This window comes from Micrasema longulum, unplaced genomic scaffold (genome assembly GCF_059751315.1).
Source record: "Micrasema longulum isolate JH-2025_06_02 unplaced genomic scaffold, ASM5975131v1 h1tg000070l, whole genome shotgun sequence".
Taxonomy (NCBI): domain Eukaryota; kingdom Metazoa; phylum Arthropoda; class Insecta; order Trichoptera; family Brachycentridae; genus Micrasema; species Micrasema longulum.
In genome coordinates, this window is record NW_028277277.1 from 136,819 (window position 1) to 155,138 (window position 18,320).

The 18,320-nt window shown below is 31.5% G+C and overlaps 1 protein-coding gene across 1 annotated transcript in view; it reads right to left on the reverse strand.

Annotated features, from left to right (window-relative positions):
• Positions 1-18,320, reverse strand: part of LOC148285004 (uncharacterized) — a 254,759-nt gene that overhangs the window by 3,721 nt on the left and 232,718 nt on the right. The window contains exon 6 of the mRNA XM_088231574.1: positions 390-492. Within this exon, the coding sequence (XP_088087700.1) occupies positions 390-492 (103 nt within the window). The remainder of the gene's footprint in view (positions 1-389; positions 493-18,320) is intronic.

The following is an 18,320-nucleotide window of genomic DNA, read 5'->3' on the forward strand; positions in this document are numbered from 1 at the left end:
TCTTTATGCAAACAAATTATCTAAATTCGGTGTATTTGGTTTAAAATTACAGTGCCCTATGCTCCTGAGTTCCGAAAAGGGAATGATGTAGAACAAATTATTGAATACTTTTATTATTAATTGAATTATGACGTGTTGAAGCCTTCGATTTTTTTTGATAAGGAGGGAAATATCTGGTTGTAAAAAAAATAGAGGGTTGTGGTGCCATGGTATAGTCGTGGTAAATTAGTCAGATGGCCGAGGTTCGCAGGTACCACCTTCTACCACAAACTGTTTCTTATTTTTTAAGACGGTTATTCACTACTAATTGAAAATGTATACAAAATTGAAAAATAACGCATTCTTATATTAAACATCCACTTTTAAAATCAATAAGACAGATTTTTAACCTTTCTCGACGTTTTCGTTCTGGCTGTTGAAGCGACTGATGGTGCGGCGCCGCTCCGGTAGGAGTAGAGGCTGCGGGGGGCGCGGGAGTGTCTTGAATGGCGGCTAAAAATAAAAATAAATGACTTATTTTACAATTCTACAATATTTAAAAAAAGTAATTAACCGTTCATTAAACCTACAAATAAAAGAGTCTGAGAAGAGGCCACAAGACCTTTAAAACGGATCCAGGTAAGTGGGTGGCTTTCAATGATTAAATAAATCAATAACTGCCTTATGAGGAGATTGCAATAATTAAATGACACGAAATGGTTAAAAGGGAAAGGGATGGAGGTTGGGATTGTGGCGCCTCAGAAGTAGGTACAGGAAACTGTCAGAAAAATAGATAACAAACACGACAGGTTGGCAACCCAAAGGATCAGTGACATAGGTACGCAAAAGCACCGACGCACTGATCGCTCTCTCTTCTCTATCTCTGCAGCCCACCACCTACTACCGAGATCCAAGATCTTTGTCTTTCGAAATTATTGTCAACCGCGTAGTAAAATATATCAGTTCTAACTTCAGTGCTCATTTGTATTAGTAATATATTCAAAAATGAATCTCGTTAATTTTTGTTGTATTTTATTTTTACTTTAATAAATAGTGTTCAAAACTCATGTAAGTACCGATTTTAATTTGATTGAAAAGTTTGGAGCAACCTTTTGAAGAGGAAGGTGGGGGCCACGCGTGAGGTGTTGGATGTAAGACTTTAAATATATATCTTAAGGAATCTTTAACATTCCGTAATTAATCGTTCTTTACTCCTACAGCCTGGACTATGAATGAGTTTGTGAAAAACGATCGGCTGTCAAATTTCAAAACCTAGTGAGGGACATATTTTGAAAACCCATGTTTGTTATATTCCGTAGTTACTAGGTTATGTATTATATATTAATATTGCTGTAGAAAATTGTATGAAATCATTTCGAATAAGGGTCCGAAATCTAGCAAGGAAAATTTTATTCCTCGATACCAACTTTAAAAGCTAGTAGTTATGTCACAATAACAAAATTAAAACCTATTGACTAACATTCACTTAGTGGGTTATGAAATTGCTACGGGCACATATTAAGTTTTGACATTGTTTTCCTGATAATTTTGTGGCGTTTTAGGTAAAGAAGTACCCACATGTTACTAAAATAGATAAAGCTAATAATGACTTGAGCCCGACTTAACGAATCATAAACTGGACATGAAATATTGATTTTAAAAGGTGTTTATAGACAGGAATATTTCATTGTTCCTGGACTGGCACCCGAAACCTAAGATTGATCACCTTGCTTTCTATGTAACAAAAATGATCGAGATACGCTGAAATCGGATTACCGATGCAGTGCCCTTTGCACCGCTGGGTGTAAATAGGGAAATGATAAGAACCAAATCTTTGTTTGTTGATTTTTAAGGCATGTATGAACACATGCTGTGCTATGAAATTGTTTTTAAAAAAAATGGGATATTTGAAACAAAACATAAATTAGTAGTAAGTGCTTTAAAACATGCGAAATGACTTTCAATCGTAATTACGATTTTTATTAAAATTGTTCAGTCTGTATATCCAGATATCTACAAGATATGAAACACTTCAAATATGCAGACTGTTTTTGGATACCTAGATGTAGGCCACTCTTGAATATGTTTTTTGGCCTTCCTGACATTTTTCTTTCTGGGCTGGTATTCCAAACGCTCTCCCGGCCGTGGAAAACACTTTTATCTCGCGTGTTTTGTATGTAAATACACGAGATAAAAGTTTTTTCTACGGCCACAAGAGCGGTTCAGAATAGCATCCCTGGTTTGATAATATTTGAGAGTCGCGATCTATGATAACGTGGATGGAGAGAGTTCTTTCCCTTGAATTATGCCAAATTACTAAACGTACTTTTGTACATGATTCAACAAATCAACGAAAAAGTTGGTAAAAATTAGCTCTCAATTTTAGTGTATACGAAGACATTACTCAAGTACAATTCAAATTATATCTAAAAAAAGGACGTATCTACAAATGCATGCACAAGTAATCTACAATTCAAAAATTTATAAATTACAATAAAAAAACTAGGTATCTCAAGAGTACGCGAGACCAACGCAACGGCTGATGTGATGATTATAAATGATTAATTTCTTGGATTTCTTCTGACACCTTTGAATTTCTCACACTCTCATTAACATCTTTGCGCCTCAAGGTCAAAAAGAGGTTAAGTCAGGATATCGTTTATTAGTTCTCTGACACTGTTGAGTGTTGCTTTTGACCCGACTCTAGTCTTTTAATTAAAATATTATCATAACGCATGGGTACTTGCAGGAAGAAAATGAATAGGGTACCTGGTGCCCACATGCATAATAAATATTATTTTATTTACAGGTAACGTAACCGCGATAAATTGAGAGAAAAGCAGGCGCATGCTCAGGGAATAGCCGAGCCTTGGAATCTAGGAATATTAATAAGCTGACAAATCAAACCTGTGATCAAAGTAATTGACGGTTGTTTACGATTGTAGTACGTAGATGCATTAGAATCACTAACGCCCCTTCCAATACAACATGGATGATCGACGAGCCACGCACCATAATGAGAACGTGTAGTGAAGAGGCCTACAAAGTGCCTACAGATGTAGTCCAGTTTATAACCAATAAAAACACTAACCATGCCCCAAAACCATTTCCATGTGAGGATTTCACCTTCGGGCCGCGACTAATTTGAAACGCGTTATAATAAAACTCAAATGGAGGACGGGGCAGTTCGTCCTATTTTTAACAAATTACGCTCGACCGGCATCGGTCAAAGGACCGCACAGTTGTGATGAATCAAAATAATTGTCTGTTGTAGGTCATTACGGAGGTAAAACATCTCTAATTTCGTAAGGGCTGGACGCGGACGGTGTAACAGGCAGCAGGTAAAGCTGCACTCTTCATCGGTTCGACGGTAGACGGAGCTGTAGAAAGTTCGGACGCGTAAATTAAAGTGAAATTGTAGGAACAAAGGAAACGTGTAACGGTGGAAATAATAGTAGGCATTTTGTAATCACGGAAGAATCTGATCTTGAAACAGAAGAAAACAATATCATTATGCAAATCCGATCGGCGAATCTAGTTCTTTGAATTCATCAAAGAAAATAAATAATAAAATAATAGCATCGAAAAAGTAGTACATCGTAAATCATCATCATTTCATGTCAACTCCCTTGTTGGAGTATGTGGAGTATGTGGAGTCCACAAATCATATATCATCATGTATGATTTTTTTTGTATTAAGTTTAGTTTTCGTATTATTTGATGTCATGTAAAACGCAGGTACCCACAGAAAACAATAATAATTGTAATAGTTTCTTGAACGGATTCAATAAATAAAGAAATAAAAAAAAGACTTTCTACCAATTTTGTAGCCGAATATGTCGAGAAATATGCGTAGGTTTAATTTACTTTATTAACAATTTGACGAAATATACTATTATTAAATCGATTTTATCTTAAAATAGTAAGTGCTTACATTATTACTTATTTATACCTATGAACAATTTTACACATATTTAGGAGAAATAAAAGAAACAAGAAAAAAAAACTATGAACAATTTATAAATACTTTTTTTATATCTTAAATTCGCAATTTGCCACCCAACTAGACTAGAGCCTTTTCTGAGGCTAACAAATTGTGGATTTACTGGTTAAAACATTAATGGAACACATAGCTATTTAAGAAGAAAAAATATATTAAGCATCAAAAGAAGAAATATAAAATTTAATTAGAATATTTGGTCCACTACATAACCTGAAGTAAGCCATGAACCTTTTTGTAGTCCTCTATGCAGCAATCCACTTGGTTACAGTTGACCTTAAATATTACATTCTAAATGAGGGTAGTATCTGTAATCCCGGCAAAATCCGCCTTTTTTTTATTTTGAGCAAATCACAAAAAACTGACACAATACACTTAAACGTTTTTTTAAACTTCTATATTTATTATAATCAGTAAATATTTTATACGTAAGCAGTGTTGACATAAGCATGATTATTTCAAGAAACAGTAGTGAAATAATAAATTTAATTTTATACATTCCAACTTTACAACACTCAAGTAGAGGTTGCCATGTTTGCAACAAACCCGATAATTTAAAAGTCAAGTTCTTACAAAAAAGCCATTTTTTAACTGACAATGTAAAAATTATTGTAAAAAATTGTATTCTGAATGAGTTTCAATTGATATCTCACTTTTTTTAAATTTTGGATTTTGCCGGGTTTGTAAGTAGTACCCTCATATATGTCTTAACATTAAATTTGCATTTGAAATTACACGAACATTTTAACGATACAAAAAAAAATAGAGTGAATTTCAAATTTTAATTCACCTTTTTTGAGGATCAATCAAACGTAGTTATGCAGAGAGCAGTCAGTCCACAGTTTTGAAAAAATGAGATATTGGTGTTATCGGGTGCAGTAAGGTCAATTCTATGTTCTGCTAAAAACAGACAGGCCGCTTTCATACAAAAAAAATGTATTATCATCACCTTCTGAAAATAGTGTGATCACAAAAACGGCATTTCTCAATTTGCAAAAAACACCCACTGCTGCGCTAGAAAAATCTGACGGCGCTTTGAAAATCATTGAAACTGGTCAAATAGATAATCTTAGAAGAATTCTAGAAGATTCTTAGAAGATTCTTGTTTCATTAGAAACATAACATTAGTTAAAATAAAATGTATTCATTGTTAATCATTTGTCAAAGTCAATAACATTCAAAAAACGTTTCATTGGTACTTATTAACATGATCCGAGAGAGATTTACGATTAAAGGCCGATCAAAGTAATAACCTGCATGTATTAATTTGATCAAAATAATGATTATCCATTAACTATGACATTTACTAACTAATTCGGTTATTTTTAATATAGAAATAAAAATGCATATTCCTGAGAAAATGAAAAGTTTCTCAGGGAATTCCAAGGACTCTACGCTACGACCTCCGACCTCCGACCTCTCAGGGTTCTGGTTTAAACAACCAAAAAATAATATTTTACTACGAGTGCCATAAAGTTGTAATTATTATTCCGCGCTCTAAGCCGTTACAGCGTTGTATAGTTTGGTTTATGAGGCACTGGTATAAAAGTTGAGCTTTCCGGATGTAAAATAATAAGGAAAGTCGTAACTTTTTATTGGAAGTTGTGTTATTCAATTTATATTGATTTTCACAACAATAAATCAGAATTTACGTACGGCAGCGTATAAATTATTGAATGTTATATATTTAACACTCAAAATACCATCTATGTTCAGTAAATAACTCCTTATATGGCCGCTGCATCCGAAAATAACATACGTACTGGTGGTTTAACTTAAGCTGGCGCGTTCAGAAAACTCACACTAACGCATTTAAAATCTAAAGGATGTTGATTAAAAAAAATGTTGTTTTAAATTTTAACCAAATGTGTAATCTTTTTTTAAATTCGGTGTTGGATTAGAGGGAGGTGTAAATGAAAAAAAAAATTGGTTGAGAAAATGTAATATTAATTTACTAAAATACTTTGTTTCATTATTTTATATTTTTCCAATATTTTTTTTTTAATGTTGCATTTTACTAATTATAGCCATTCCAAGAACAAGGGGCCATTTAAATTTGAAAAAATGTGTTTTTTAATAGTCAATTACTCTAGAACTTAAATGAGAAGTTGTGTAGATTGTTTTAAATATATTAATAACAAGATTTATTGTTAATTAAGTGTATATTCATATTTTTTCCGATATATTTTGTACTGTGCATTTTAATTACACTCTATTAATTATTATTATGATGAACACAAAATATTAAATAAAAAACATGCTTGTTTAAAAATAAATACTTGTAAATATGACATTTTCTTAAGTAATTGTTTTTTTTTCGCTCTAATCTAAAAGAGATTTTTTATAACATCAAGATTTCCAAAATCAGTATTCTGTACATTAAAAATGTTTTTGAGTAAGTTTTGCGAAAGCGCCATCACTACATGATTATGTAGGTCGATTGACCTATTTATGATTTGATTTAATGAAATACCTGCATATTTATAAACCGGTGATTATAATCCATAACTTAATACTCGTAAATATTATTAATTTTTTTCTATTAGGAATCACAATTCAGACGAACGCAGAAGCATCCTGTATATATTTCATTACCATATCATTAGCAACTAACAAAACAATAGTTGTCTATTGTCACGCTCATAAGCGCGTCTGAGCGCGAGAGAGACAGATTATTTTCATAATGCGTATGCCGTGCGATGTCATACCATGGGCTTATTCACGGATACTACCCAATGCGTATGTGTAAGTATAGCGCACGCGCCAGCTTATAAAAATCCACCAGTATCCATATAGATTGACTGACCAAATAAAAGAGGCTACGGGGGTAAAATTTGATGTGTCGGTTCGTCAGGCTGAGGACAGACTGGAGTGGAACAGACTAATCAGAAGTGTACATGGTGGTCACGCTCCTTAGCATTGAGGGACTGACTTGGAAGAAGAAGATGTATCTATGCATCTGATGATTGATCATCACCTTCTTCTCTTTTTAATCGTCGCATTGGGAAAACAAGGTTAGATACATAGATTCACAGTTTTTTGGAGACATGAGTGTTTGAAATGAAGACATTATTTTATCCAATATTTTTTATTAACATTGTATTAATAATAATTAAGGACCGATTTTGTTTTTATTTTAAATTTTGATGCAGATAGAACCGATATTTAAATCTTAATATCATCATTATCATTCACTTTCCGCACCTAATGGTGCATAGGGCACTGTGTTGGTACACCAATCGTAGCGTATCCGGATCATTTTTGAAACATGAAGGTAGATCAGTCTTACGTTTTAGGTACCAGTCCAGGGACTATGAAATATTCTGGAGTGAAAACACACTTTTAAATAAATATTTCATATAACCGTGTCGGAATCGAACCAGTGACCTCTCGCATGGTAGGCAAACGCGCTGATCAATACACCACGAGGCCGACTATTCGAAATCTAAATACATTAAAAATTAAATGTAAAAAAACCTTTTCTTTTATAGAACCTTTGTTTTCTCAATGCGAAGAAATGCCTTCATCTCTTTCATTCGACACAAGGACGGTGGGTTTTTTCATCATTATCATTTCCTCATCCCAGTGGTACATAGGGCGCTGTACTGGTGCTCCAATCGCAGAATATTTTGATCAATTTGGTTATACGGAAGGTAAGGTGATCAGTTTTACGCTTCGGGTGCCAACTATCTTTAAAACCAATACTTCACATCCTGAATATGAATCGAACCTAAGACATCGAGCATGGAAGACGAATGAGCCTGGACTTGTCTGCACTCGGTTTCCCTTTTCAAGCTTTTTACCCGAGAGTAGCCATCGAGTCAAAAACACATGTCCGGGATTCTGGTTCTATTTCACACACAGATAAGTTGATATCACAATTATTATAAACTGAATTTGTTATAAAATTGGACCGTTTTTCGATAATTTATTATTTTATTGTTTCCTATTTTATTTAGTTGTTACATATTTCATTGGAATATGATCAGGGCCCCGACTACAATGGAAAGTTATCTTCAACTGTATATAAAGAAAAACCGATATTTGTGTATGAAAATTAGTATACTTGTATGAACATTTAAAGTATCTTTGTCGGTTACATATAATTGAACATGTTTAGAAGAAAAAAATTGCATGCATATTCTGCTTTTCATACAGAAAACTCAATTTTACTTTGTAGATAAAATTGAAGATAAATGTTAACTTCCCATTGTAATCGGGGCCCAGATGCGAGGCTTTGTAAACAACGAATTGTTAGAAAAAAATTACCTTTCATTTAATTTATGGTTCACATTGGTGTAAAACCAAGCAGCGATCTTAATTATAAAGGAAAATACCATTCACGAAGTATTATGATAAAAAATGTGTAAGCAAACACATGTAAGTATGTATGCAATAACGCCTGATTTCAGTCTAACGTTTATTGTAACACTGAAATGATGTGTTTCCGATAGTGATTTTTTTTCTTATGATAAAAAAAGAAAATACTCTAAAATGCAAAATGTTGAAAGGACGACAATGTTTTTTGAATAATATGTTATAAAAACGATAAACTTCAAATGAAAACATGATCGATATGAAATAATATTCTTTATTGATTGCAATAAAGTTAATGACACTTGGTTTATAGGGCGTTAACATTTCCGAGACAAAATAAATATCCCGACTTCGATTGGACTCTCTAATAGACAGTGGCGTAACTGGGTTTATTAATAAGACTAACCATATTTTAAACCGCAGACTTACATAAAGGTGTCATTTATCTGAAATAAATTAGTAAAATATAAGATGTTTACATAAGTTGTGCCTGTTTTTTTCCTAATTTAAAAATGAGCGCCAAAAGAAAAAAAAGGTAAATATTAAACGTCATTCAAAAGAAAATTTTCTGTTCTACAAGATATTGTATACGCTTTTACGTTACATGTGTTATTTTATTTGCTTACAAGTCTTCAAAATAGAATCTCAAGTAGACGAAAGTAAGCATTTTCGACATCTCCTTTTGTTTGCGTTTAATCGAGGAAATAAAGCTGCCAAAGCTGCTTGTGAAGATGCTATGAATTATTAATTAATTTGTTGTATTTTTTTTTGTTTGTCTTCTTGTTCTCGTCATTTGGAAAAAAGCGGACAAAACTGTTGTTAATAACAAATTAGCCAATAATGTATTCTCCGTCATAATGTTTAAACAAATTAGTCAATAACTTTTAGCATCTTCAACGTACACTCCGAAAATATCACTTAAATAAATAAAAGGAAAAATATATTTTACAGAGCCTGAGAGATTAGTTAGATAATAATAATAATAAATTTCGTCAATTTTTATAGCGCCGTTTTTGTGAGTAATCACTTCAAGGGCGCTGTTCATTATACTTAAATAAAAAAATAAGGTCTATCTGCAGGCTGACTCTTAATTGCTATTTACTAAGAGACAAATTTTACTTAAATCATGTAATACACATAATATGGCACTTCAAACAATTACATCTAAAAAACTTTTAGTGTCAGGAAACGATTTCATATATAAACAAGTTTTTAATTTTTTTCTGAAAAGAGATTCAGTTGCACAATTTCGAACTTCTGAAGGAAGAGCATTCCACGCCAAAGGTCCGGCTATTGCAAAAGCCCTGTCGCCAAAAGATGTCACGTATTCGGCTACTATTCGGTATTCGGTCTATTCAGCTACTTTATTTTGAAAAATTTTTGAAACGCACATATTACTTAAAAATGTATCTTTTTTTTAATCATAAATTAGTAGTTTTTTACTTAAAATCTATCAGTGGTTAGTTGTGATGAATGAAAACTATTTTTTCAGAATTAGTTGATAACAAACGATTGCGCCTTTCCTCATAAATAATACTTGCGAGATCTTGTCGATACACAGCAACGACATATCTAGTTTATTATCTTCACTACTAATCACATAATATTCCCAAATATGCGACTTTTGGTGTCCATGAAAGTACCGCCACTGACACTGGTCACAAATCAGTTACATGCTGTGTTCGGGCGTGTCGCGGTGCTTTCTCGAAACGGGACAAAAACCAACATGGCCAGCATGACCGGACACTTCTCACAACGGCCGGCCGTGTCCAGAGCTGGTTCCCGGAGTAACAATGGCGCTCCATCCACTGGAACGCGGATCGCGGACGTCACGCTGAAGTAAACAAAACGACAGCGGAAAAACCACAAAGAAGAGGAAGAATGCGCATCGATGGGTTTACATTTATTGACTTATCGTCTTAACTATGTTCTTCAAACAAGAGTCAATGGCGATTACAACACAGGTACACTCGGAACAAACCAATTACTGTGGTCCAAGATACGGCAGACGCAGTACAGGGATAGTCGACGAAGAAATTAAGAAATTAATATTAGGAATGTCACGTTGATAATTGTTCGTGTTCGGGTTGCGTGTGAAATACAGCCAGAATCCTGGACGAGTGTTTCTGGAAAAGGAAATCGTAGTGGTTGGCGCATTATCTTAACTTGCCTAACAGACGATCGAGATACGCTGCAGGTAGTGTATTTATTATTTATGCAGTACCCTATGCACCATTGGGTGCAGACAATGGTATGATGTTGATAGTTTTTTATGTAGGCGAGATTAAGAGAGAGATGGTGGATTTTAATCAGCGCTGTATAAATTGAACGTAGTTATGCAGAAAGCTGCCAGTCCACAATTTTGAAAAAAATTAGATATTGATGTTATCGGGTGCAGTAAGGTCAATTCTATGTTCTGCTTAAAACAGCCAGACCACTTTCATACAAAAAACTGTATTAATCACCTTCTGAAAATGGTATCGATCACAAAAATGGTATTTCTTAATTTGCAGAAATCACCCACAGCACTAGAAAATTCTAATGGTACTTTAAAAATCATTAAAACTGGTCAAAAACACAATCAGATTCTTGTTTGTGATATAAAAAAAAACGTATGTATTCAAAAACATTCCAACTGTTGTGTAGATTTGATAATTCACTCTTTTCATAAATTGCTATTATCTCAGTTTTATTTTTCTATTTTATTTATTTATTTATTTATTAGTTTATACATACATTGTTACAAAAATGGCACAAAAAAACACTCTGGCAAATTCTGCTTGTACTAGGAGTAGGCTCAGTATATAAAGGGTCGGCAAGCCAGAAATATTAGTATGCCTAATGTTGCAATCGGTTCCTATATGGGCCAATGCCTGTTCTAAGAAACCGATTTGTTGCGGCAAATATGGTTTTCGAATATGTTTCCTATAAATAAAAATAATATTGAAGAAATAGAAAAACAGTTATAGCCCAAAAGAGAAGAAAAGAAAATGGCTGGCTGCTTTCTGCATAACTACGTTCAATTGGTCATAGTGACAATGTTTCTAATTAATGCTACCTAGGAAACGCCTGAAAACATTTCGATAGAGTTGATAGCTTACAGCTCTTTTGCTTAACAAAAATAGACAGATTGAAAGAATATGGACGTTCAAACATGGACACAATGAAGAATGTTAAATCTGTAAATTTCTAAACTTCCTTATTCCCCAAAAAAAAAATCTTCGCATGTATTATTCTAAAAAAATTTGTCAATGTTTATAAAATCCATGTGCGCACGTTTCTCAAAAAAATATACGTTTTATTTTCATAATTACATATATTTTCAAACTGATAAAGATTAGTCTTATATTTAAGCGGTTTTTTTCAAAATTGTACACATTTTATAATTCAGCAAAAGGTATTTTGTTTCTCCTGAAAACCTGTCTAAATGAATATAAGTACGATGTGTTAATACCTAATTTAAGGGACGATTTTTACATTAAAATTGGGAATATTGTTGATTAAAACCATAATAGCATTGTAAAACTCGATCATGAGTAATAAGAAGGTAAGGTGATCAGTCCACGCTCAGTCAGTTGCTTTAGGTGTCAATTTAGGGACTGTGCAATATTGCCATGTAAAACCACCTTATAAACAAATACTTCATGTTCATCCTCACAGGGATCAAACCCAAGACATCAAACGTGGTAGACGAACACGCCAAGTACTGGATTCTGGTTCTATTGAACACACATAACTATATTCTCTATCCTCCCGGATACAGGAAATAGTATTAAGACAACTGGAATTATTAAAATAACGAATTAAAACAACCCGGTTAAAAATTAACCATATGGAGAGAACATTCTGATCTTCATAATAACAATAAATTTATTCCAGTGAGTAACAAGGTTTCATTCTGCCTTGTTACTCACTGGAATAAATTTGTTTCACGAAATAAAGAAGAAAAAAAAAGGTTATTTCCTTTATTTATTTATGTATTTCACAGTTTTAAATGTACACATATTCTTTGTTTCAGGTCCCGACTAGCTAGGGAATTCCTGTGTTTAGGAAGAACCTTCTTTTTTACATGTGTTTTTTTTTATTTCATTAAATGATGCTTAATAAATTTAAAGAATAATAATAACATTAGAAAAAATCAATATAAATATAAATTAGAAAACATGCAGGTAATAATAATAAAAATTGAATCATAAATATAAATTAGAAAATATGCCATTAATAAGTAAAGAAATGAGACATAATTATTATAAATTAGAAAACATACCGATAATAATAAAAATTGAAGCATAAATACACATTATAAAATATAGCATTAGTAATAAAGAAATTAAACAAAAATGTAAATTGGAAAACATACCAATAATAATAAAAATTGAAGCATAAATATAAATTTGAAAATATATCGTTGATAATTAAAAATTAAAGAACAAAAAAAAATTAGAGAATAATCCACTTATAATAAGAAAATTAAACATACGTGTAAATTCTAGTATTAATAAGAAAAATAAAACATATGTAAATGAATAAACATAAAAAGTAAAAATAAAATATACATAAAAACAATAAAGAGTTATTTGGCATTTTAAAGCAACACAATTTTTAGTCATGAAAATAATTACAGAATATAAAAAGGTCTACCCCTTATCCACTTGCTCACCTTCTTCTTATAAACATTGTAACTGACAGACGCCTTTATGTCAGGGTCCAACATGTTAAAAACCCTAGGGCCCAATACTGCAAAATGCCTCTGAAAAAAGGCAGTTCTACTTAGAGGTACCCCAAAGTTTATACTCATGGCATATCTTGCTTTAATATTTTGTTGTGTTCTATTTTTTTATTGAAGACCAGAAATTTGTAAGGACTTCCCTAACATAAAGTTAAGTTCCTTAAACAATATAAAGAACTGAAAGAATGAAAAGAGGTTCCTAAAATAAATTGATAAACAAGTTTACATGAAATAAAGAAAAATTAAAGTTGTTTTATTTACTTAGGTCAATGCAAAAAGAGATATTGAGTAAAACAATACATATTCAATGGGTTCATATAATATTTTGGCTGTCTTTACCACTCGTTGAATTTTGTTTTAAATGCATCGTCGTTTTCCTGACGACTCTACAGTATATATAAAAATAATTCATACATACGTTTCAATTATATTATAAACATACTTTTGAAAGGTAACTTATTAAAGTATATATAAAATAATTATCCAACAAAACTAAAAAAAAAGTATATTGTACTTAATCAATAGCTTACATCACCGTGGAAAATTTATATTGACTGTTTTCACAATTTTAGTTTTTATATATTCTTATTTTCTGTTTGCAATATGCTTATGTAAAAACTGTTGTTTTTTTAAACAATAAATAAATCAAAACAATTTTTTTTTTGAAAAGTAACATAAAATGTAAATATTTCCCAATAACGTAGAGTGAAATATTATCAATATCCGTATTCGCACCCAGTGGTGCATATAGCACAATGATCATTTTGTTACTAGAAAGGTGTACATAATAGTGCCATAACTCAAAAAACTCATTTTCAAAGGAAAGCAGTTACATACGCACCCGTGATATCAATAAACTATCATTCATTTACAAAAACAGAGGGAAAACCTATAATTTACTCACTTGTACCATCCATTTTTAAATGTATTAAAAAATAGCAATGGCATAATGATTATTGGGTCATTGCTATTTCTTGATTTTAAGTTTAAAAAATGAGTATTTTTACTTTAAAGGCCACATAAATATTTCAAAGAATTGTGCCGTATTGTTCCTACAGGAAATATATTCAGGAACATTTCTGCATACCTACTTAACTCAAAAACAAATATTTTGGACTTATACTAATATTATCGCTCAGGCGCGATATAATAAATAATTTTTTTTGGATGAAAAAAAAAAAAAAAATAATTGAAAAAAAAAAATTTTAAAAGTAAAATCTGTACGATCAGTCGATATGAGGAGAGGAGGCTATAAAAAAGGAAAGGAAAAAAAATAGTGACATTTTAACCGTAATTTAAATGTAAATAATAAAGGGGCGTCTTTGACATTAGAGGGTAGATTGTTCCACAACCAAGCAGCTACCACCGTGAAAAAGCAAAGAAAAAAAAAAGAGCGGTAAATGGTTATTGAAACCATTCTTGTCAGTAGAACAAAAAAAACAGTATTTTTACTTTTAAAGCCAAATAAATATTTTTAAGAATTGTGCCGTATTGTTCCTACAGGAAATGTATTCAGGAAAATTTCTGCATACCTTCTCAACTCAAAAACAAATATTTTGGACTTACGCCATGATTATCGCTCAGGTGCGATATTACAAAGGAAAAGAAATAGAGCGGTAAATGGTTATTGAAACCACGCTCGTCAGTAGAACAGAAAAATAGCCCATATTGAGATAAAGGTGCACCGACATCGGAGCAGTTGATGATTACCGTGTAAATGCGGTTAGATTATGACTGATCCTAGAAGGTACTCTTATAGCTGTCGGCTAGGTACGAGGTATGAGTATAAACAACTGATTCTCTCGGTACGCCATACATTCTATACACTATACACGGTCTATTATGAAACATCTAATAAAGATTTCATTCCAAAAACCGTTTATTACCACAATATACATATAGAACAAGCTGATTAAGTTTATTGAATATAAAAAGTGTTCGTAAAGCTGTCGGTAAGATGATAAATTTAATGATTCTGTGGTTTTCATTCGTGTTTATTCAAAATTGTATCGGCTGAATTCCGATATAGTATTAACATGTTATTAAAAAAATCTGTTATTGTTTTGAATTGTCAAACATTCCTAATATTTTTCCGACTGAATTGTACGTCATCGTCATTCCCCCTTCCGATCCCAATGGTGCATAGGACACTGCACTTGTAAACGAAATGCAGTTTGTTTCCATATTGTTTTTTTCATAAAAAAACAAAAAAACATTACAAAATTTATACAGTAGTTTCAACAGGTCCGTATAAATAAATAAGATTGTAAAATGTGTTTCATTTATATTTTATAAGGATAACTTTCATTGTAACAATAAAATTTATGCTAAGTGCTCGCCTTAGTGTATCAGTGTTATTTTGTACATGTTAGTGAGGGTGAGTATATGTATAATTTATATCACCACTCCTTTCCTCTCTTCCTAGTGTAAATTTTTAGTTAATTTTTGTTTAAAATTTTTGTATAAAGTTATAAGATTCTGCACAATTACCTAGAATATGTCCATGTAGGTACTTGTAATTTTCTCAAACTGAACGGTTTGGGTAGATAGGAAGGAATTGGATTAAAGCAATATTCCCGCCCTTATATACATATAAATTGTATCTGTATTTAAAGTGTTAAAAAAAATAAATAAATAATTAAGTATATGCATGTATGAGTATTGTATGTATGTAACAATGTGTATGACAGGTCATAAGCCTTGTAAATACCTAGACATCCATATTCCTTGTGTAATAATAATAATTTTTTACTTATTATTGTATCTTTTAGTTTTTCTTATGTTATCTTTAATTTTAACTAAATGTACATACTTATGTTTCACTGCTGCACTTGAATGTATTTCTAATAAATGTAAAAGCCCGTAGGGGGTGTATATTAATAAATAAATAATATGTTCTTCATCTCTGTTGTAATACGTAAATCTTAATAACTCTCTAAGGGGCGAAATCCAGTCTATGGCAACAAACATTTGAACAATTTAAAATGAGGAAGTTCAGTGGTTTTTTTTCATTTTTTTTATTTGTTAATAGACTGTTAAACTAAGTCAAAATTATTATTTTTTAATTTTTACATATCGTATTATCGGCGCTACGATTTTTTAAAGTTTTGTATTTCTGAAATAACTCCGCGTGTGACGTCAGAGGTTCATTTCCGCTTATTCTCATTCAGTTCTTCCTATTGGTCCAGAAGCGACAAGCAGACCGGAAATCTTCCATAGCTCTCAGATCATAGGTTGATTCACATGAACCAGTGACGTCATTTAAAGTAGTGCGTTTTTATCAAAATATTTTTTATTATTTTTTCTGTACATTTTCAAGAAACTTTGCAGTACAATTTAATGCTCTAATTTTTACCCCGCGTAAGAAAACATTTTTTGTATCCAATTTCCCGTAGGGCTGAAGTTCCTCATTATTATTGAGTAAACCAACTGGTACAAGAAAAGCAGGTATATTTTTTTTTCATGTTTTCAGGCGTTGCCTAGTAGGTGAAATAACTCAGAACGATAGCCCATATCAATCTAATATCTCTTACTTCAATAAAGGTTTCAGATCTTAACTTCACAAAAATCAACAGATTGAAGAATTGACTAAATTACAGAGTGTGCAAAGTGTGTGTGACAGTTATGAGTCCTGTAAATGCCTAGACTTCCATATTCCTAATTTAAAATTATCTACAAACAATTCACCAATCACAAATGTCCGCGTAACTACAGCAGAAAATTCCACGTGTTTGGTAGAACAATAAAAAGGACAATGGGTCGCAAGTGAATTAATGCGGACTTTTTAAGAATTAAATCTAAAAAATCAAATTGAAAAAAAAAAACTAAATATGCTTATTAGCCGATGAAAAATCTGCTAAACCCAAAAGTAAACGGTAATGATACATACTCGTACATACAGTTTAATCTATGTTAATGTGTTAGTGGCTGTCGGTGAACCTAGTAAACTAACAATTTTTGCTTGTGTGCGCAAGCACATTTGATAGATTTATATATTACACACATTAGCAACGTTTATTAAAGATTTTAATGCACTGTACATTAGTGAATTCTTATTATTTTACTTCTTTAAATAAGTTATTTTTATAACCCAAATAAAATATCGTCATGATTGATATTATTTTATAAATATGTGTACGAATTGCTTTAAAAAATGATGGAATGATATCTTCAATATCCAATACGTCATATATTAATTAATTGAATGCGCGTCTTTTTTATTACTCAAAGAAGAAAATGTCTATCGCATTGATTGAATTTTAATTAAAAATGCAATTTCCCACGGTAAAATGAATATTTTGGGTTCCGTGCGTAAAATTTAAGTGTTATTTTATAGCCTCTTAATTAAAAAACATTTCCTCATTTATAATGAATTATAGTTTAATGATAAAATATAATATATGTTTCGTGTCTCTAGTAAGTGTACTTTCAACTTAAATTTTGATCATAATTTTATTTTTGTCATGTACGTAAACTGTATTTAATCAAACTAATAGCTAACATAACCTGAATATCAAAAATCTTTCATTTATCAAACTTCATTAAATTCACTTATACTCAATTTAAAGAAAGATGATGTCAATAATTATAATGCTTAGGTTTTAAAACATAGAATTTCGTCTTTTAAAAGAAATATAAGAATACTCTAACTGTCAGTTGCCTTCTGTACGCCGATGACGCAGTCCTCCTAGCTGACAGCGAAGAGGAACTGCAATCTTTGGTTACAAAGGTTTACGAAGTGTGCAAGGAGAGTGATTTGCTAATGAATGTGCAAAAGTCGAACGTCATGGTCTTTGAAAGAAATGTAACTATGACTGAATGTAAGATTGTAGTAAATGGAGATAGTTTGAAACAGGTCGAAGAATTTTTTTTAAATATTTTTATAATTATTATATTAATTTTAAAGTCATACCCTTACAAATGTTTTTAAATAATGGAAGGTTTTTCCCCAATATAACTAAAATATTCCTCTAATGTACTCAGTATACCCCAATTGAATTTTAATTATTCTACTTATTTTGGCTTGTATAGAAATCCACAAACATAAAATAGCAATTATTTTTAGTATATAAGGAAACTTTGTAAATTTTAAGTTAGTTTGTTTGAAGATGTCCTAACAAGACGAAACGCGTCACAATATACCCTTTGTGTATTTTATAAAAAATAAAGTAGAATAATAAACTTGTTTTATTTTGGATACATTACAAAATTAAATATGGAATTCTACCAATTGTCTGTATACACAATAAATAAGAATACATTTGTTGAAACAGAGAGGGAAAACATTTTTGAGAA